Source organism: Rutilus rutilus, assembly GCF_951802725.1.
Source record: "Rutilus rutilus genome assembly, chromosome: 23".
In the NCBI taxonomy this organism is placed as follows: domain Eukaryota; kingdom Metazoa; phylum Chordata; class Actinopteri; order Cypriniformes; family Leuciscidae; genus Rutilus; species Rutilus rutilus.
The window spans coordinates 13,241,890-13,263,378 of record NC_140233.1 but is presented as its reverse complement, the minus strand read 5'-3'; the positions used below and the strand labels follow the sequence as shown (position 1 = coordinate 13,263,378).

The 21,489-nt window shown below is 37.3% G+C and overlaps 1 protein-coding gene across 1 annotated transcript; it reads right to left on the bottom strand.

Moving 5' to 3' along the window:
* Nucleotides 1–528: 528 nt before the first annotated feature.
* On the bottom strand, nt 529–21,141 carry elmo3 (engulfment and cell motility 3). Its single transcript, XM_084396294.1, has 21 exons — nt 20,834–21,141; nt 18,183–18,284; nt 16,650–16,690; nt 16,456–16,528; nt 13,972–14,022; nt 13,643–13,812; nt 13,439–13,538; nt 12,750–12,901; nt 12,206–12,284; nt 10,783–10,833; nt 9,710–9,832; nt 9,497–9,619; nt 9,299–9,403; nt 9,081–9,189; nt 8,503–8,639; nt 4,389–4,552; nt 3,690–3,802; nt 3,499–3,603; nt 3,310–3,389; nt 2,197–2,277; nt 529–2,102 (listed from the first exon to the last, which is right to left on the bottom strand). The coding sequence occupies exons 2-21, from the start codon at nt 18,258–18,260 to the stop codon at nt 1,890–1,892; spliced, it is 2,148 nt and encodes a 715-aa protein (XP_084252420.1). The 5' UTR covers nt 18,261–18,284; nt 20,834–21,141; the 3' UTR covers nt 529–1,889.
* Nucleotides 21,142–21,489: the final 348 nt, after the last annotated feature.

Sequence of the window (21,489 nt, the reverse complement as noted above, 5' to 3'; positions counted from 1 at the left end):
TGATACACAGGGCAACTTTTTGAGCAACGGGCAACCTGATGAGACACAGGGCCCACGACCGATCTAAATGATCCAGATTGAAATTTGGAAAGTGCCATTCACATGGCTGATTGATTCAGTTCAGCGAAAAATTCGTTAGACTGGTTTAAAATTGTAACTCGTCTTTTTGAACAATTTATTAAAAGAAACGGCTCACGAGATTCGCTCGTTATGCTTTTGTTCGTAAAATCAAAAAATTGTTCGAAGATTTTTTTCTTAGTGAATCAAAAACACCGGATTTTACGAACAAAAGCATAACGAGCGACTCTCGTGAGCCGTTTCTTTTAATGAATTGTTCAAAAAGACGAGTTACAATTTTTAAACCAGTCTAACGATTCCATCATTACTGAAAGACTCTCATGCGTCGTTTAAAATGCACATTCGCAACAGATGATTTATGATAATTTATATTCTTTTATTCCATACAAAGAATAAACAAATCTTGAATACGGCAACACAATCATTGATCAAGATTGTTACACAATACCAGAAGTTCAACAAGGAAAGCTTTATACAAAACAGCAAATACAGTAAATGGATTGTTTTTTTGCTAGATCAATGACATTAGATTTGTGACTACCACAGAAAAAGAACACAAAATCAGTGGATTACACAAGTGTTTATAGCAAATCTTGCATGCTTTCCCACAAATTAAAGTCGTCAGCTCCATTAATGCATTATACAAAGAAACCACAGATTATTTGAATGATATATTTTTGATCTCGAAACTATTTTAAATTTAACATACAAAGAAGTGCTTGAAATATGGCCCCTGATAAAATGCTAAATCTTTTAAAATGGAAACATGATTATCTCCCACACAAAATACTGATGTAAAATCCTACAGTGATAACTGTATTTTGAACTGATGGGAAAAAGGAGAAGATGAACCAAAAATACAATGTGAGGTTATGTACATCAAGTGTAAGTTGAAAACATGATTATGTGACATGGCTGAAAGTATCAAATCACGCCAATATACTCATGCAGTGTTTTCAAAGCACGGTTGGTCAAACTACTCCTCTAACAACACACAAACCAGCTTAATCCCACTTCAGTACCAAATCCTATCAAACAATCTGTCACCACTTTAATCCAGCACACTGACCTTTTATGTGTACCTAATAATGCAACCTGTATGACAAACATACAGCGCATGCTGCCATTGCAATAATGCCATGCATCAGTGTAAATGAGTTTCACATTGTGCGTATCTGCATATGTACCTACAATTTACGAAGGAACAGAAACATGACATTTTCCAGGCACATCAATGATGAAGCAATGGATATTTTTCCATGATGAACTCCTAATCTGCGATTGTTATAAAAGCTCTATAACATCGTACCAGTTGAGTACCATATTGAGTCCCAAGGCCATTATGAAGGAAGTCAACATTAAGCACAGACTTTTTATAACATACATATTTTAATCTTTTTTCCCTCCCTAATAAGCTGCTCAATGTAATTTAATGCCTTTTAGTATCATTTTGGTAGAAACTAACCATGTAAAAGGGGGAAAAAAGGAGGCAAAAAGTGTGCGTTAAGAATTTCGAACCGGTCTAAAAAGGCACGTTAGATACAAAATGTAAAAAAATACTCAATGCATGACTATCATATTCACCGCAGGCACTTATATTATAGCACAGCACCACAGACAAACACGCTCTTCAACCTCACTATGATTGTTCAAAGTGCTTTTCATATCAAGCCCTGAAATTTGAATTCAACGTCTCCCAATCTGAGAACCTGCATCTCTGCTGCCACCAAGTGGCCATTTTCAGCCTCAAGTTGTTTCCCGTTTTTGGCAATGCAATAACCGCCGCTGACTGCACGCTTATGGGTCTCGTGTTATTGTTCAGCTTGGCTGAAGTCGTAGCAGAAGTTGAAGTTGCTGGGCGGTTTGGGGATTGGCGGGGCCGTGTCTGGGATCGGGACGTTTTCCAGGTCCAGGAGGCGGAGCTTGATTTCCATAGAAAGAAGAATCTCTAGTTCACCGCGCATGTTGTCGCTGCTCATCTCTTTCCCCAGAAGCACGTTAAGCCCGTCCGTCCACAGAGAGAACTGTACGACAAAAACAGGACAAATAATACTCGTTTTTACCCCTGAGTTAATAACTTCCAGCAGTTCAGTAGTGGAAAAACACATTTAAACTCACATCTGCTCTGGAAGAGGCGATGAAATTCAAGCTGTACTCCTCAACGTCATATGTGATGCTGAAAGCCAAGTCCAACACCTCCTGCGAAACCAAACAACACAGGAATTACAGTTTTACCGTTCAGAATGTGCATTAAGAACATTAATATGGTCGATTTCAGGGATGCACAATATATCTGTAATATACTGGTTAAAAGAACACTCCACCGTTTTTTTAAATAGGGCTTATTCACCTTCTTTCCTACATTTAGATAGGTGGGCAAATGCATTTTTGTCTCAGTGCATGCATTGTTTTAGTTTGACAGGGTCGGCGCTAGCTTAGCTTAGCATAATGAATGGAATCCTTTGTTGCCAGCTAGCATGTCCTGAGTAAAAGTGATATATAAAAAAACACCTAATTACTTCTTGTGGCCTGCGTATTCACAACAAGTACAAATAGCGATGCAGATTAACACTAGGCGATTTCCTAGGCAGATATTGACTTATATATTAAGGACTATATTAGGGGGAAGCACAGGCGAAGCACTGCTACTTGGGCGTGATATCTCTGCGCCCAAGTAGCAGTGCTTTGCCTGTGCTTCCCCCTAATATAGTCCCAAGTCAATATCTGCCTAGGAAATCACCTAGTGTTAATCTGCATCGCTATTTGTACTTGTTGTGAATACGCAGGCCACAAGAAGTAATTAGGTGGGTTTTTTTTTTTTTATATCACTTTTACTCAGGACATGCTAGCTGGCAACAAAGGATTCCATTCATTATGCTAAGCTAAGCTAGCGCCGACCCTGTCAAACTAAAACAATGCATGCACTGAGACAAAAATGCATTTGCCCACCTATCTAAATGTAGGAAAGAAGGTGAATAAGCCCTATTTCAAAAAACGGTGGAGTGTTCCTTTAACAAATAATATTTGAGATTTTATCAGTCGATATTATACATTTCATTTTTACATTTACATCATCTCTGCCGTCATCTAACATTCACTTAAAATACATCTTTAATGCAATAAAACAGTTTTTCTCATTTTTCATCCTGTATAATGTTGTGATGCCTAAATTCATATTTATTTGAATACTGAATATTGAATAGAAGCCACTGATGAACATTAGCATCATACCTTGGTTTGTTTTCCCTTGTTCTCCTTCATATGAGGACAGTCTTTTCCAGTCACCACACTTTTGATATCTGCGACAGGAACTGAGGGGACATAAAAATGAAGTGAATTTTTATTGACAAAGAGGTCAGAGGTCATTTACTCAAAAAGAGTCTTGTGAACATGCTCATTCTTGGACTCAAGTGCACTTACTCTTTTCCTGAAGAGCCTCGATGGAGGGCGTTTCCGTATCCTCGTCCACATCTCCGTAGTGCAGGACTTTGTGATTAGGGGAGAGACGACAATACCACAGCTTGTCTGAAAACAAAAACAAAAACAAAACAATGAAAAATGACCTAATAATATTTTTCTGTTGTCTTCCTCAGAGGATCCTGGCGTCTCACCTTGCCTCCGTCGGCTGCTGATCTTCCTGAAGAGCGTCCCAAGACACAGACGGTTTAGTCTCTGCTGTCTGATGAGTTCCAGAAGCTCCGGCTTCAGACGTTCCTTCAGCTCACTGGACGCAAAGACAGCGAGAAAACTCATGTGGTGGAGCGATATCAGAGCGGTCATTTTAGAAACACTGTTTCATAACTTCTGCGAGTCATTTGTTTCGAACCAGTGATTCAGAGAGCGCATCTATGAAAGCTCATTTCCACCACAGAAAAAAATTAATTGAGCCTTTTTCCCCTCACAATTGTGAGTTTAAATCTCACAATTCAGACTTTTTTTCTCACAATTGTGAGGTTATACATCAAAATAGCGTGGTATAAACCAATAATTACAAGTTTACATCTACAAGTTAAATTTGAAATCGAAAAGGGTCTACCTTTTTTTCACTCTGTGGCAGCAACATCTGTATCAAACTGCCAAATCTTCAGCAAAATAGGCTTTATATCATGTCATAACTGTTTTGACACAGTTGAATCAGTGTCTATATACACATTTTTAATGACACATTTGTTAAGTTAATAGTTAATAGTCTTTTATTGGATGATTAACAAAGCTCTTCATCTGTTTTGACCTGCAGGCGTCACCAGCGTCTGCCCTTGAGCACTTCAGCGCAGTGAATCAAAAGCTTGGTTTCTCCCATCTCTACTTACAGCACAGGTGGAGCGAGCGTCTCCTCCTGGTGGAGTCTCTCCGTCTGTCTGAGTTTGAGAATCTCACTGTAGTTCAATGCGTTCACCTTATTCTTGAAGAGCTCCAGAGACGTGGGTTTACTGGACAGAGTCCTGGTGATCTGCTCCCGGACAACCTGCATCACCTTTAGACAAAGAACGAGAGAAAATGTGATTATTTAAAAAATCTGATATTATATTTGCAATGTGTGTGAGTGACTGAAAAAGTCCCACAGTGTGTCCATGTCCTCCAATAAACACACGGCCCCGCTCGCCCCTGAACAACATGTCTCTGGGGTTCAGGTCAAGAAAAATAGAAAAGGGGAGATGGGGGAAACTCAAATAAAACAGCAGGGGAGGAGAAACGGACAATGAAAATATGGGTCTCTCCTGAAGAGAGCGTCCTGCTGTGACACAGACAGAACTGCAATGACACGCTCGGTCAACCGGAAGAGAGGGAACGTTAGCCGACAACAACACTGCTCACTTTAGACTCTGAGGTAAATGTACATATCTTTTACATGTTATGGTCCTGAGAGATACAAAACACTATTCAAAAAATGTCAGTATTATTTATTTATTTTATTTTATTTTATTTATTTATTTGTTCTGCACAGATATCACATGGATACAGTACAAGGAGGGTAACGAAACCCAGTTGGGTTTATACAGAGTTCCACTCCACTTGCATGAATAAACAAAAAAAGGCACGCAGACAAATAAGTTGAATAATAAAAAGAGGGGAAAAACATATTTTCAGAAGCATAATTATCCTAATGGAAATAACTTAAAGTTACAGATGTTGAAGGGTAAAGGTAAAGGTAAAGGAGGAACAAAAGTAAAGAGCAGCATATGAGGATCAGTAAGACTATAGTATACTGCATGGAACTATAACAAAAAACTATCATTGTAAAATCAAAGTATTATTCAAGTACTGATGTTTTGGAAAATGGCAATCAATTAATTTGAGGTATTTTTATGTTACTGCATGTCTAATTCTGCAGATTTGGCCAAATGTATTTAGCAGAATATGTAAAAAAAAAAAAAATAATAATAATAGATAAAAAAACAGCAGCAGGGAAAGAAAACTGATTATCTCTGGTCCTGCAAATGACTGAATTTAAATATCAGATTGTGGGATTTGCTGCCCCCATCTGGTAAAAACAACAACAATCTCACAAATCAGCCCAACACAGCTACCTTTAGTAAGAATATTACAAATTCAATCATTTAAAAAGTAACTCATTCCTGAATTTTAGCATCATTACACCAGTCTTAATGATCCTTCAGTAATCATTCTAATATGCTGATTTGCTACTCAACAAAGTAACATTTCTTATTATTATCAATGTTGAAAACAGTTGTGCTGCTTAATATTTTTGTGGAAACTGATACAGTCTTTCATAAATATAGAAAGATCAAAGAACAGCTTTTATTTGAAAATGAAAATCTTTTATAACAACAAAAATGTCTTTACTGTCATGTTTGATCAATGTGTTCTTTCTGAATAAAATTCTCTCAAACTTTTGTTATCTTTTTTTGTTAAACTCGTTAAATATCTGTCTGAGTAGTGACTCGACAAATAATACTGCCCACTTGGTCGAATAACATGATTTTTTTTCTTTCTTATATCACATTTTTGGTGAATTTTTAATAAATATTGTATAATATGAGTTTAGTTCATTTCAGAAATTTTGTGCACGTGTTAACAATAAAAAAAGTATGACAAAATGGTTTAATATAAGTTTACTCAATTTTTATACCAAGTTTCTGAGGTCTTTTCAAAGTGCTTAAAAATGCCAGAAAAGGTTATCCCTTCACTAATAACCATTTAATTTCCATCTAATATGCATAACATGCTTACAATGTAAAGAATACAGGCTTGTCATCAACAATGCAATAAAGTTAAATATTATAAACAACATTACAACTCGTACATATATGCGCAGCATACTGATAGCACCTCACATCACTTACATCTTCCTCAATATCTTGGTTATTGAAATAAAAGAAGAAAATGTTTATTCTGTCAATAGTCCTACAACACAGAGACAAAACACTCATCCTACCTCAGCCTTGGTGAAAGCAGCAGCTGTGATCCCTTCACAACCACAGTGACACTGTATGTGTGTGTGTGTAGGTGTTTGGGTGTGTGTATGTGTTAGAGAGATTGTATGGTCCCTCCCTCTAGATACCCCCCATTAAACTCATACACATCCCTTTAAAACACACACACACACACACACACACACACACACACACACACACACACACACACACACACTTCACATCACACAGGCCTCAGCAAACCAGTTCATAGCACTATGCCAGCAACAATTAACTGGCGTTAAAGAGAAACAGCACAGTCAGGGTGTGCAGATAGGGGATAAAAGCAGTGAATTGAGTAAGTTTGATGAGAAAACACACGGTGTGAGTAATTTCCCATTGAGGCAAAATAACAGCTTAACTTTGGCTACTATTCTCATGCCTGGCATCAAGAAAACTGTTGAATTGTTAAATATGAGCCACTTGTTTCTGAACATTAATCCCCCCCCCCAAAAAAAGGCCGGGTTATGCATTGAAAACACAATTTAGACATTAAAACTGAGCTATTTTTGGGATGTGGTTTACTGTTGATCTGTATTTCTGCTAGGGAGCGGGATTCTTTTTGTTCTTCTAATACCCCTTTATAAAGTCTCTGCCCATGAGGTCGGTGTGGCGGGGGCGACGGTCAGTGAAAACAAAAGACAGGCCGGTCAGCTGGACACTCGCTCCATCCCAAAGGTCACGAGGGTCACGAGGTTTACGGCCTGAAAGCGTTTATTAAACGGAGGTCTGTTTTGTTGCACCGCTGAATAGTTGGGGGCTTTCTTTAACATCAGAAAAGGAGACGTAGCAATTTAGGGAATGTTGATGTACACAAAGGCACTTAAAGAAGGAGTCTGTCTCTTCGGTCTAGGAGCAGCATGCTTGTCATTCCACCAGCTTGACGTTTCTCAGAAGCGTCCAGATGAACCGAGCAATATCCGTTTGTTCTGTAAGCTATAAATGACTGCTGCAGCTGGTCACTTCTCAGATACATCTATTGTGACTCAGTGACAAATTATAAAGCTTTCAAGAATACACTTTGATCTTAAAATGATAGGCAATAACAATAAACCTTAAAAATGCACTAGTTTTCTCTTGTTTGGATCTTTAAAGTTAAAATGAAACAGTGACAGACAGATGGACGGACGGAGAGGGGAAATTTATTTTATCCAACAGGAATTGATTGGATTGTGAAATGGAGCGATAATAAAATTATTTTTGTCTATTAAGCAGTATCATTTTAGTATTATTTATGTACTATTATAATATATATTAATATTTTGAATTAGCTTTTATTCTTATATTTTCAGTTTTGAGTATAATTTTAGTGTAAGTTTTCGGAAATTTACGTTCTTGTCATTTTAATTAGTTTTTTTTTCTTAAATAAAAATTATTTAGCTTTAATTTAATTACTATTTTAATTTGAGTAATTTTAGTACTTCAACTTACTTTATTTCAGTTTGTTGCCAAGGCAATATATAAAAAAAAAAAATTCAGCTATATTTTTAATGGAATTTTTATATATATATATATATATATATATATATATATATATATTTTTTTTTTTTTTTACTTTTATAAAACGATAACAACACAGGTATTATAAAGTAATTTTGGTCCACTTTGTATTTCTATACATATTCAGTTTTTAAAAACTTGACACATCATGATAAATGACAGTGTTAGCTATAGTATTACATTAATCATAAAAGAGGCTATTTACATATCAAAGTCTTCAAGGTACAGAAGCAAAAAAGCCAGTTTAATTCTGAGGCTCAGTGAGGAGGTGGAAAATGCTCCAAGCCTCCTATAAAACAAATGTGCAACATTCTTTGGTGCAAGAAACTAAATATTATAAGTGGGAAAATAAAGAGAAAGTCAAATGCTATGAATACTGTAAAAATACACTAGCTTCAGTAACAGCAGACCAATACTTTTATACAATGAAATGAAAGAGGATGTGGAAAAAGTCCCTATAAGCACAGAGATTGTAAACGTTATGATCTACCTTATCAAAGTCCTCCTGCGTGGCTCTCATCTCCTTCCACGTCTTGTTGAGGAGCTGAATGCAAATGCAGAAAAGCTCCTCCAGCAATCGGTCCTGAGCGAAGAAGATGGGGTGATAGTCTGAGCCGGTCTCAGAGGCTGTGAGAAAGATGAGTATATGACAACTTATGACAACAACATAAGCATATCAGCACATCAGTATATTAGAATGATTTCTGAAGAATCATGTGACACTGAAGACTGAAGTAATGGCTGACGAAAATTCAGCTTTGCATCACAGAAATAAATTATAAACCATTAGTTTAAATTGTAATAATATTTTACAATATTTTAGTTTTTTCTGTATTTTTGATCAAATAAATGCAGGCTTGATGAGCCTGGATATATGGGATAGAAGTACAGTCAGAAGTACAGAAGTAAAGTTGTACTCGGAAAAAATGCCTTGCAAAAAATGTCCAGTGTACAAAATATCTAGAGATGAAAAGTCATATTGGCCCTCAAAAACATATAATTATAGCCTAAGTTATAAAATCTACATCTGATCATTGCCACCATCTCCAGAGCTGTCAGTTCACTCACGGGCCTCTCCGATGCGCAAGATCTCACACAAGATGAGTGTGAGCTGGATGCTGCTGCGGGCAAACGGACACTCGTGCTTGTCCTCTCTGCTGCTGTTCTCCAGCACAAACTGAGACAGTGAAACAGAGACTTATGCATACTGATATAGTACTGTATACTGGCCTCAAAAAGTCTTTGTCTTGCATTATATAACAAAATATCCATGTGGGCTCTCTCACCCTGCTGTAAGCATCAGGGTAACGGGATGCGAAATACGCCATGGTGTCCAACGCCAGGAGACCCGGAGGACACCGGCTCAAGTCCTGACCAGGATTACTGTTATTCTGACAAACAAAGATCACAGGAAACATACTTTAAATTAGGCCTTGAGGTTTGTTGTGCAGTTTTCACACTTCTACAACTTGTTGGAAACTCACAGAGAAGCCGAGCTTCTTAAACTCTTTAGCGCAGAGCGACCGCCTACGTTCATTACTCAGACCGCTCTCGCTTTCTGTCTCAAACGCGGCCTGCCGCAGCCCGTGGAGCATGTCCCTCTGCTCCTGAAGGATATGGGAGAAATGTGTGTGTGTGAGAAGTAAAAGTGACTGAGCGACTCAGAAACCAAATGAAGACACAGAATGAAAGTAAACCTGGCTGTAGGAGTCCAGAGGCGTCCTCATACGGGGCTCCAGGTGGTTTAGACGCACCGTCTGCAGCACATAGAGGTAGTGGGCCATCTCATCTCCTACTGAACTAGAGCTGTGGATGATGTTCTGCAAACAGCAACAGTTGTTACATCGTATTTGCTGTTATGCTTTTTCAGATATTACCTTTCATGTAGTGTGTAATATAGCTGTTAGTGAATGTGAAAGCTCTGCAGAGTTTCAAAGTTCAAAGTGCATTATAAATGGAGTTATTGTCTCCTAAAAGAAAGAACTTGTCTCCTGAAACGAGTCGTCAGTTATTCCAGTCTTAAATCCTGCACGGACCTACGCAGGTTTGTAACAAATTTGCATAATGCGCGCCTATGATCTTGATTGGCTGCCCACGAACAATGTCTACTTTTGACTCGCCCTCAAACACTGTAGTTGTAGCTGAGGCCTGGAAGAGTTTGGTTGTGATGTTGACATGTCGAGAAGACGCTGTTTTATGCGCTGCGAAAGCAAATCCACTTTGCATGCACTTCTAAAGGATGAGGACATGAGCTCGAACTGATAAGGTAAAACAGACCCTGTCATTAATGTTCGTATCACGGTGTATCAAGTGCTGAGGAAGCCTCCAGAGCTGAAGCTTTAGTTTCTGACATGCGCTGTAAGTGGTGGACTAATCACAACAGACTGGGCCATCTGGCCAATCAGAGCAGAGCAGAGTAGACCAATCACAACAGACTGGGCCATCTGACCAATCAGAGCGAAGTAGGTTCTCAAAAAACGAGGGGTTTTAGAGAGACCAAATCTTTTATTGAGCTGTTTCAGACACTGTGAGAAAAGAGGTGATGCTGCAATATGCTGTATATTATGAAAAAATTAAAGTGTTGTTGACCTTGGATAAAACTAATTGTAGGAGATCTTTAAAACAAGATTAGAACCTTTAAAATAAACAGGGGCACTTTAACATGTCAACATAGTCATGTACAGATTGTGATGCAATGGAAAATGTTTATTGTAACAGGACAAAATAGGAAGTATGATATGAATAGATGAGAGCTTCAAAACTTTCTCACCTTGTGAATATACTGTCGCAGGCTCCTCTTCTCGAGGAATTCAAAGAGCTCCTGAAACATTTAAAAAAAAAAAAATCTGAAACATTCTTTCAAATCAGAGTCAGTTTTCTGATTTTCTGAATCTAAACTAGAGTCCAAAAATCAACTACCTGCCCATGTTTTATCATCAGCCACAAAAACATACAGTACTGATCGATTGTTTGAAGTCAGTAAGATTTTTTTTTTTTACATAAGATTTTTGCAAGTCTAACAGATATCTAGATTTTTGCAAGTCTAACATCAAGGCAGATTTATTTGATCAAATGTGACCCTGGACCACAAAACCAGTCACATTTTTTTAAATTGAGATGTATACATTATATGAAAGCTGAATAAATAAGCTTTCCGTTGATGTATGGTTTGTTATGATAGGACAATATTTGGCAGAGATATAACTATTCTGGAATCTGAGGGTGCAAAAAAAACAAAACATTGAGAAAATCACCTTTAAAGTTGTCCATTTATGTTCCTGATTGTGCTGCATTCACTCACAAAATAAATGTTTTATATATTTACGGTAGGAAATGTACAAAATATCTTCATGGAACATGATCTTTACTTAATATCCTAAAGATTTTTGGCATAAAAGAAAAATCAATAATTTTGACCCATACTATGTATTGTTAGCCTGACTACGTCAGACTTCTTGCTTCCGCTCAATTTCATTTCGCTTCTGTACTCAGTCTGAGACAGCGTAATAGCTTTCCGTTTTCCTCCGGCCTGAAAACAGCCGGCCAATCAACGAACAGAGGGCGGGCTGAGAGCCGTGACGTAGACACTGATTGTACCGTGGATGCGTAGATTTACTTCACATAATCTGCAAAAGTCGTTCACAGCCATGTTCACTCCGGTATTTCGCTCGATGGTTTTGTTTTCGCATCATACTACATGTGTTTACAGTGGAAGTTAGATGCGGCTGAGCATGCGCATAACACACGCCATAACCAAACGTTATGTGATTGGCTTACGGGAACCAATGATTTTAAACTTCAGACAAGCGCCTCCCCGCGAGAAAGAAAACGCTTTTCAATTATGCCATGCCAGACTCTGTCTACGAAGCAAAGCAAAGTAGCAGAGTTTGGTATTACCAGGCTAATGTATTGTTGGCTATTGCCACAAATATACCCGTGCTACTTGTGACTGGTTTTGTGATCCAGGGTCACAAATATACTGTAAAAACAGTAATATTGTGAAATATCATAATTTAAAATAGCTGTTTTCTATTTTAATATACATTCATGTGATTCTAAAGCTTAATCCAAAATAGCTTTTAAGTCACCAATAATAGTCCTTTAACTAAAAAAGGTTCTTTATTTTGCTTGCACTATTGTAATCCAAACAGACAGTGTCAGCAAAACCAATATATCAGAGAGACAGAACTCACCTGTCTGTCTGCCTCTCTACCAGCCTGCAGCATTGCCATCAGCAGAGCCATGGCCTTAGTCTGCAGCTGCTGGTTTGTTCTACAGTGCATTTGGACGAAAGAAAAAGAAAAAAGGAGGGAAAATGAGAATCAATAATGTTAGAACGCTGATTTAAAGGTACACCATGTAAAAAAATAATATTTTTTTCAAAATAGGCTTGCTGAGGTCTTTGTTACTTGTGTTAATGATAATGTTAAAAGAGAGAAAAAAAACATGCTAATCTTGACACATATCTACATGATGAACTACACCAAAAGGTATTTTCTGAATGAGGAAAAACCATTCACTTGCACGACAAAGGAAGTAAAAGGTTTATTTTTGTGTTACGAACTAAAATAACAATACAAAACAATAATAATAGAATAATGATTTTGTTGTTCAAAAGAACAGCATCATCATTGTCATTTATCTGATGCATTTCACGGTTTAAAGAACCTATTTGTCTTCCAATACTGCAAAAAGTTCAAACGTAAGCCAAATAATCAGGCACTCTTCTGTACTTACACCTGGAGATGGGAGAGGAGTCTCTCGAGGGTGACTTCTAGTTTGACCTCATTGAACAGACTACTGCTGCTGAGCACCATGCTCTCCAGGATAGCCAGCGACACCTGCTGGATAGACGTGTCCAGCACCTTCGCATTCACAAAACTGGCAATCTGAAAAACAAACATGACTGAATAGGCAACAACTGAGAAGGTAACCAATGAGTTTCGTCATTTTGTAAAGGATATCTGGTATGAGGCTTCTATAATGTTCACAGTAAGCCATTATTATCACAAAATAAACACAGACAGTGTGAACATGTATGACAGGGAGATACATTGCAATAATAACTTGTTTTATTATCATTATTATTATTTTAACATTTAAAATATAAAAAACAATTCATTAATAAATACACTACTGTTCAATAGTTTAGGGTCGGTGACAGTAAAGACATTTATAATGTTACAGAAGATTTCTATTTCAAATAAATGCTGTTCTTTTGAACTTTCTATTCAAAGAATCCAAAAAAAAGGCATAACATTTAAAAAAAAAAGTGTAATATAAAAAACTGTGCCTGCAGAATGCCACAACTGACCAATCAGAATCCAGCATTTAGAAAGCTGTGTAATAAAGCCATCTAATGACAGACGGATGGTTCGTTACAGTGTCCATACTGTATTATGGACGTGAAGAGAGTAGCTTAGCACCTTTTTGATAAAGACACTGGACAGATTCTCCCAGGACACAATGCCATGATCCATGAGCTCCATGAAGGCAGTGAGAGTGTGTGTCATTATCAGAGGAGCCCTGGAGAAAGAAAAATCACACTTTCACATGTTTGATCTTTATATTGGGCCGCAATAAAACACTCTAAGCTGGAGAAATGGCACAAAGACAGGCAGGAAACTGACTCATGAGCGTCCTCCACTATCTTGACGAGCAGGGAGTGTCCATCACGACTGATAAACTCTTGGGCGAACGTGATGTCGGTGGAGACGGTGGCCAGCAGCTTCAGAGAGTCACAGCGCACGCCGGAGTCTGAACACTGAATGCCTTTATACAGATCTTCAGCGTGACGGCCCTGACAAACACAATGTTATAAAACATCAAGCAAACATGGCTATTACATGGTACTATGGTTGTGTACATTTTGATTCTAACACAAAGCTTGAGTGAACAGATGCGTTTACATTAAGGTAGTTAAATACTGTCGCTGTCAAAATCTCACAAAGACACTCACTGGTGCTTTGGTTAAATGCAGGATGCTGCCGTTTTTGATGTCCAGGCGGTTCTAGAACAAAAGTCATAAAGCAGTCAACAGTTAGTGTACAGGAAGTGATACTGCCATTATTAGACTTCATTATAACTTGCACATATCGTATGTGTGTGGTTTAGAGACAGACGTATAGACAGCAAAAATGTCACCACATTGTTAGAGCGTAAGAAACAAATGGTAAAAATGATATTTTTATTCACATGTTATGCTATGTCCTCTGTAGTGGACACCAGGACTCAGTTGTTTAAAAAAATAAAATGACATGAAATTATTATTCTTTTTTTCATTCACCAATCAATTTTTAGGTTTCAGGATGTCTTTAACCAAACTTTGTGTAAAAATTATTCTCAACTATGTTATGAAAGATATAACAAAATGAATTGATACACCATTTTACTTTATGCAATATGTGGGTAAAATTGCCATAAATGGGATTTCCCATTCAGTACAATTTATCTGTACATTGTAGCCTTATCATTTGCATTTTAATATGTTCTTGGGAAAAAAGAAGTGTAATAATGGGAGTAATAATGGCAACATTTTAATAATAATATCTAATATTCCATAGGAATATTGATTAATAATTTATTTCCCTATACACTACAGTGACCACGTATCAAATCAATGTCCTGTTCTGTAACAGAAAGTCATATTTTGATTTGAAACCCCATAACGTTTTCTTGAGATGTTGATTTATGAAATACAATTTGAAAATTAGTCCGATTTAAATGATAATTACAATATATTATCATATTTCCATAAGAGTGCTACATTTGATCCCTAATTTAATATCAGTCATGTTGTCCTGGTGAAAACTCCCAACCATTTGGTATCTTTGAAAATTTGGTATCTCTTTACAGGACATCCAGACTTCAAACTGTGACATGTATGGTGTCAGAGAAATTCACTAAAATATAATGTCCACTACAGTGGAAAATGTATATTCCTGGGTCCCAGGAGGATAAGAGAAAGAGATACAGATGGAGATAGATGATAGACAGACAGAAAGAAAGAAAGAAAGAAAGAAAGAAAGAAAGAAAGAAAGAAAGAAAGAAAGAAAGAAAGAAAGAAAGAAAGAAAGAAAGAAAGAAAGAAAGAAAGAAAGAAAGAAAGACGGAATGAAAGAAAGAAAGAAAGAAAGAAAGAAAGAAAGAAAGAAAGAAAGACGGAATGAAAGAAAGTCTTAAAGGGATAGTTCACTTTGAAATTAATTTTTGATATGTTTTAGCTTACCTCAAGGGCATCCAAGATGTAGGTGTCTTTGTTTCCGCAGTAGTTTCAATTTTGATATTTTTAGGTCAAACCGTTCTTGTCTGTCAGTCATATAATGCAGGTCTATGGTCACTGTCTCAAAACACAAGCACAGAGTCCAAATTAAAACAATTCCCCACGTCCAAATGAAACAATTCCCCATCATAAGTACACATTGATGGCATAAGACACGAAACGAGCGGTTTGTGTGAGAAAACCAACAGTATTTATATCGTTGTTATCTCTTGAACACAGCACACGTCCAAATGATCTGACGGCGCGGGCGGGTATAGATATATACATAGATGTCGCCTTGGCTACGGTTTCGTTCCAATGAACTGCAGTAGCGAAGGCGACATCTAGTGTATACATCTATACCCGCCAGCGCCGTCAGATCATTTGGACGTGTGCTGTTTTCAAGAGATAACAACGATATAAATACTGTTCGTTTTCTCACACAAACCGCTCGTTTCGTGTCTTAGGCCATCAATGTGTACTTATGATGGGGAATTGTTTCATTTGGACGATGGGGAATTGTTTTAATTTGGACTCTGTGCTTGTGTTTTGAGCCAGTGACCATCGACCTGCATTATATGACTGACAGACAAGAACGGTTTGACCTAAAAATATCAAAATTGAAACTACTGCGGAAACAAAGACACCTACATCTTGGATGCCCTTGAGGTAAGCTAAAACATATCAAAAATTAATTTCAAAGTGAACTATCCCTTTAAGTACAGTGTAGATTAAATATGTCAGGGGAAACTTCATGTGTTGTTTTTGTCTAAAGTATTTCATCATTATTGTGGTGCTCCATGATGGAATCTACTTATTAGGGTGTTCAAAAGCCCAATAGCAGTGCGGGACAAGGCTTGCTGGTTTATGTGCACAATCAGAATTCAAGCCTTTGCCTCAACTTGTCTGGGAATTCACTGTTTCCACATTCTCACTTTATGCACGGACACACACACACGATGATACAAATGAACAAGAGTACATTAAAACCCAGCATCATCAGCTCTCAGAGTCACATCCATAAAATACAGACAGACAGATAGAAACAGAGCAAACACAACATGAAGTCCATGTCTGACCCCACCCAAGATCAACAAAAAAATATATAACCAGAGCAACTGACGTCATCGGATTAAAGTCCACACACACACACACAGACTGGAGATGATGGAAACGACCTACAGACTCAGTGATGTACGTCTGGATCCCATCTGCATACTGGAGAGCATAGTTGTCAGGACCCGGAAGATTCCACCTTAAAAAAAGAAAAGAAAAAATAGTACAACACCCTTTACAAAAACAGGCATTTTACATCATGGACATTTCAGCTATGGAAAAACACACAAACACCTCTGGAGTCAAAAACACAGACTTACTTTTCGCAAACCTCTTTTATGACGGCAGTGAGGGGCTTTTTCTGAAACAAGATAGAAATATGATGTTTATTTACTGTACACTAGGTAGCAAGACAAAATGTGAGCAAGGGTCAATTAGGTGATGCTTTTTTTGTCTGGATCTCTTAGTTTATTAAAAACACAATTCATACATACAATGATTTGAATACAACTCTTGTGATAAGCATGTTGGTAATTTCTGAATGAAACATTTTGATATTCGGGCTTTTTGATATTGAAATGAATGAATGTAGTGTTAACTAAAATTATTGTTTTTTGTTAAGCTGAAATAAAGCGTTGGATGAAAAATGTAAACTTAAAAAACAAACGAATTAGAAACAGTGCCTTGACAACTAACTGACAATAAGTTGAAGTAAGTTACTACAACTAAAACAAAGTCAAAACTTCTCCAAAGTCAACAACTGAAATATCTCATCATTTGTGGCAGCTCCTGTGGCTCACCGATTAGACATTTTAGTGTTTGGGTGGTAGACCAATCGGTGGCCTGTAATTTGTGGTGAACGGGCTGGCAGCGAGTGGAAGCGCTGGGAATGGCGAGGAAGTGCAGAAGGGAAGGTCATTGAGGGTTTGAGGTTCTTTCTTATCCTTAAGTACCAATCAGAGTCACACAACGGGTTCATTCATATTTCAAACTAGTTATCTGACGGTTTAGAAAACCCAAAAGAGAGTTTCTCTGACAATGGCTTGGTCCTCAAGACAAAAACACATTCTGTTAGGACGTCCCAAACAATGGGATCAAAGCCTCCGAAGATACTGAACATGCTCAGCATTTGTCCACCCAATGTTTCGACCGAGTAGACGGCAATAATAGCTTATTCAAACAATTGAGAATGAACTAATTGGTTATGATTTGTAAGAAACAGAAAGCCCTTGATCATATAGACCAAACCAATTTCAGTTACAAATGTGTTACAAGATATTTTGCATCTTTATTATAAGAAACTTTTATAATAAGAAAAGTATATACACGCATAATATAAATGACTAAAATAATTTATAAATTAATAAAATATTATTTATAGGCTATATATATAGGCTTCCTTCAGAACTTGTTTATATTTCTGTTACATATCCATATTTTTCTCAAGTTTAATATACATTTTAATCTAGTATTGATTACTCAACGAGTAACGAGTAACGAGTGAGAATGAGTCATAATTCTGATACAATAAATAGAGATCATGTCTGCATTCAAATTCCAAGTAAATTCAAAGTGAAAGTTGCTATTACAAAACTTAAACTTTTTTAACGCTTTACACATACATATTGCACTTGTAAGCAAACTGCAAAATCAAACGCACAGCATGTATACATAAAACTTCCTCGTTTGGGTAAAACCCGTGGTCTTTATGTAATTTATCTATGTGAACTTCAGTATGACACTGAATGAACAGTGCTGTTATTCCTCAAATGCTGACTACCGACGAGTTTCGGACTTTTGCAATGCACATTGGTCAACATCCCTTTTATGAGGGGAAGCGCGTGGCGGCTCACCTGGTCTAGCTGAATGAGCTGCGGGTACGCGCCCGGCATCTGAATGGCAATCTTTACTATATCCTTTTGCTGCGGCATTTTGAGAGATGAGCGTCTACAATCCTGAAACAGAGATAAAGGGGAGAAATACAGGTAATAAACACTAAAAACAATGTACAAGTATTCAAACGCATTCTGTGTAGTGCTGGGTGGTTTAATGGTAACTAACATATACCATTCATCTGTAAAACTTGAAACGGTACCAACCTAACTGACACATTTCAAAACCAAAATGCCACTAGGGTGAAATGTACAGTCGCTATGATGCTAAATAGGTCACTAATTCTATTTTCAGATTGACTGTGTTTTCTGTTCTTCCTCTTTTAAAGGAGAACTTGTGTGTCTCTCGCGTTGTGCTTTATATTACTTTAACTCGGCATACTGGGATTAAAGGTGTACTAGTACGTGCTCTCGTTTTTTACGTCACTCCTACATTTCTGACTATCAGCATTAAGTCTAGTCCACTTTGCAGTCAGATAATCCTGGTCTAGAAATGTCCACTCAGACAAAAAAAAAGGCCAACCATAGTTCGTTTTACACACCGTCCTACAAGAGTCTTATTAGACTTTGTGATCAGAAATCAGTTTTCAGATCAGTTTTCACACCAAGAACGATAACTGTATTTGTGTTCACACAAAGGTACGATAATATTCTGTTAAATACTCAAGCTCTTTAAAGCAAAATAGTATCTCATTGTTTTTATTGTTGTGGACTTCACTATTCTCATAGAATTAGAAGGATTCTAAAATTTTATATTAAACTCCTGTCATAGTTTTCATCCTTGGTGTGATTGGCCTTCAAAAAAAAAAAAAAAAAAACTCTGAATAACTGAATATCTGTCAAGGATTTGACGTCAATTATAACAATTGCAAACTCATTCTTCATAGTTATTTTTTTGGGGGGGATGGGGTACTATGGAAGTCAATGGGGTCCGTCAACTGTTCGGCTAACCATATTCTTTAAAATGTCTGCTTTTGTGTTCAGCAGAAGAGAGAAATTCATACAGGTTTGGAACAACTTGAGAGTGAGCAAATGATGACAAAATTTTCATTTTTGGGTGAACTATCCCTTAAAGACAAAAATTACAATTTTGTGATCATTTACACACCCTCATGTCGTTCCAAACCTGTACAACTTTCTTCTTTGGAACACAAAAGTATATTTTGAAGAATTATTAACTGTTACTGTCAATCTAATGAAAGTCAATGGGGTCCAAAAAACAATGATTTTCATTGTATGGACAAACAACAGAGATATTTTTCAAAATCACTTTTAAAGTTTTTTTAAAGTCATAAAGATTTGGAACAACATGAGGCGAGTGAGGAAATGATAAAAAAAAATTCATTTTGTGGTGAACTAGACCTATACCATGAAAGCCAGCCAATCAGTATGAAGCTTTTGATTTCAGCCAGCTATGTCTATTTTTGCATGTAACATGCATCCGGTAGTCAGTGAACAGACTGTGGGCGGCCCGTGAAAGTGCCATCTAAGACTGAGATGTACATGCACACGGCTGCTTTATTTTGAAGAATGTCGGTAACCAAACAGTTGATGGACCCCACTGACTTCCATAGTATGGGAAGAAGGAAATACTATGGAAGTCAATGGTGACCCACAAGTGTTTGGTTACAAACATTCCTCAAAATATCTTCTTTTGTGTTCCACATAATAAAGAAATTCATACAGGTTTGGAACAACCTGAGGGTGAGTAAATGATGACAGAATTTTCATTTGTGAACTATCCCTTTAACTCAGTTTGATACTAATCTAAACCACATGACTGAGAACCAGCCTCCACACATTAATGAGCTCTTTCAAGCGGATTAAACTACTTTTAAGACAAGGCCTTCCGTCTAGGTTTCGGATAAGAACTGCTGAGTCCGACACAGACCGAATGTTTGTGTTTCCCAGACTCCATTCCCAGCATGCCTCAGCACGCTCAGAGAGAAGTTGTGACAGCACAGCCCTCCCGACGCTATTTTTGGGGTTGAGGAATGGCTGCAACAAAAAAGAAATGGTCAAAACGGGCTACATCGACTACTTTAGGGTCTGCTGACAGCATTCCCAAGTCATCCTTGCCCTGTGAAGCATGAGCATGTCTGATACAGTCTGATCTCCAGTGGGAGTGTATGGAGGAATTCAGGCTGCCTGGAATTTCATCCATGCCCCCCTTTGACAGACCACCAACACCAAACACACTTTTTCTGCCAGGTTTGATTTAAATTTCTCAATCACACCCTCCTTCAGCAAATCCAAAAGTTCTAGAAAGATTATTAGCCACATGTTTGAAGATTTCGTGCGCGTGGCTGTGCATATTATCCAGTAATAACTAGACGTCTGGTATAAAATATGTATAGGGAGACATATACATATAATTCAAACTTTTTTGCATAAAACCCGACAGTTAATTTACATTTATACGGTATTTAACGCTGTTTTACAGTACTGAAGTATAAACAGAAGCTTTGTTCAGGACAATAGTTCAGATTCCAGTACAAAACGAACATATGAATGTAAACATTTACAAGTTTAAATCTGTTTTGATTTGTTTAACATTAGAGAGAAGTAGCAACCAAAGTGTTTCGAACAAAAGTTATTTTGTTTCGTCTTACCTGTTGGAAGCGGGAGAGAGAGAGAAAAATCACACTCTGCGAGAAAGTGGAGTAGCGAAGCGGGTAAACATTTGCGCTTTGGTCGCGCGAAACACAGCGACAGTGATTTGATTTCTTTTCGATAGATTGGGTGTTACATTTCGTTGAAAGTTTTCGCAGAGTTCTAATTGACCAATGACCACATTCACAGTTCCGGGTTGAATAGTGTCCCTCCCGCCCCCTGGAGGAGGGAGCGGACGCTCGGCTCTCCAAAAAAGTAGATGGGATTTTCTTTTAAGGACTGAGAGAACTTTACACTGAACTGAAACACTCCAGTTATAAGTAACCTAGTGTTGGGTGTAATGATGACTAAGTAGCCTAATTAATAACTGTAATTTAATTAATGTAATTTAATAAAAAAAGTCAAGTAAGGGATTACTCTAAATGTTTCTGTAATTTATTAAGTTACTCCTGATGTAGTTGCATTAGAATAATTTTATATGAAACAATGGATTTAACATCTAAATATAATGTCTAATGTTAAAATCTATGTTTTAAATGTATCTTTCTCCCTTTGGTCAGTTCAAGAATAATTAATGCAATTTTATGTTCACAATTTGAAAGAATTAAAAGAGCAGTTTCAATGTTCATCTGGGCGAGGTTGATATGGAATTTAG

What these genes read in the sequence shown, in the direction of transcription:
- elmo3 (XM_084396294.1), bottom strand. Translation starts at nt 18,260, where the DNA reads ATGCCGCAGCAAAAGGATATAGTAAAGATTGCCATTCAGATGCCGGGC. An exon ending in TGCATTTAACCAAAGCACCA is followed by an intron (nt 13,813 to 13,971) that starts GTGAGTGTCTTT and finishes TGTGTTTGTCAG; the next exon opens with GGCCGTCACGCTGAAGATCT. An exon ending in CAGCAGCCGACGGAGGCAAG is followed by an intron (nt 3,604 to 3,689) that starts GTGAGACGCCAG and finishes TTTTGTTTTCAG; the next exon opens with ACAAGCTGTGGTATTGTCGT.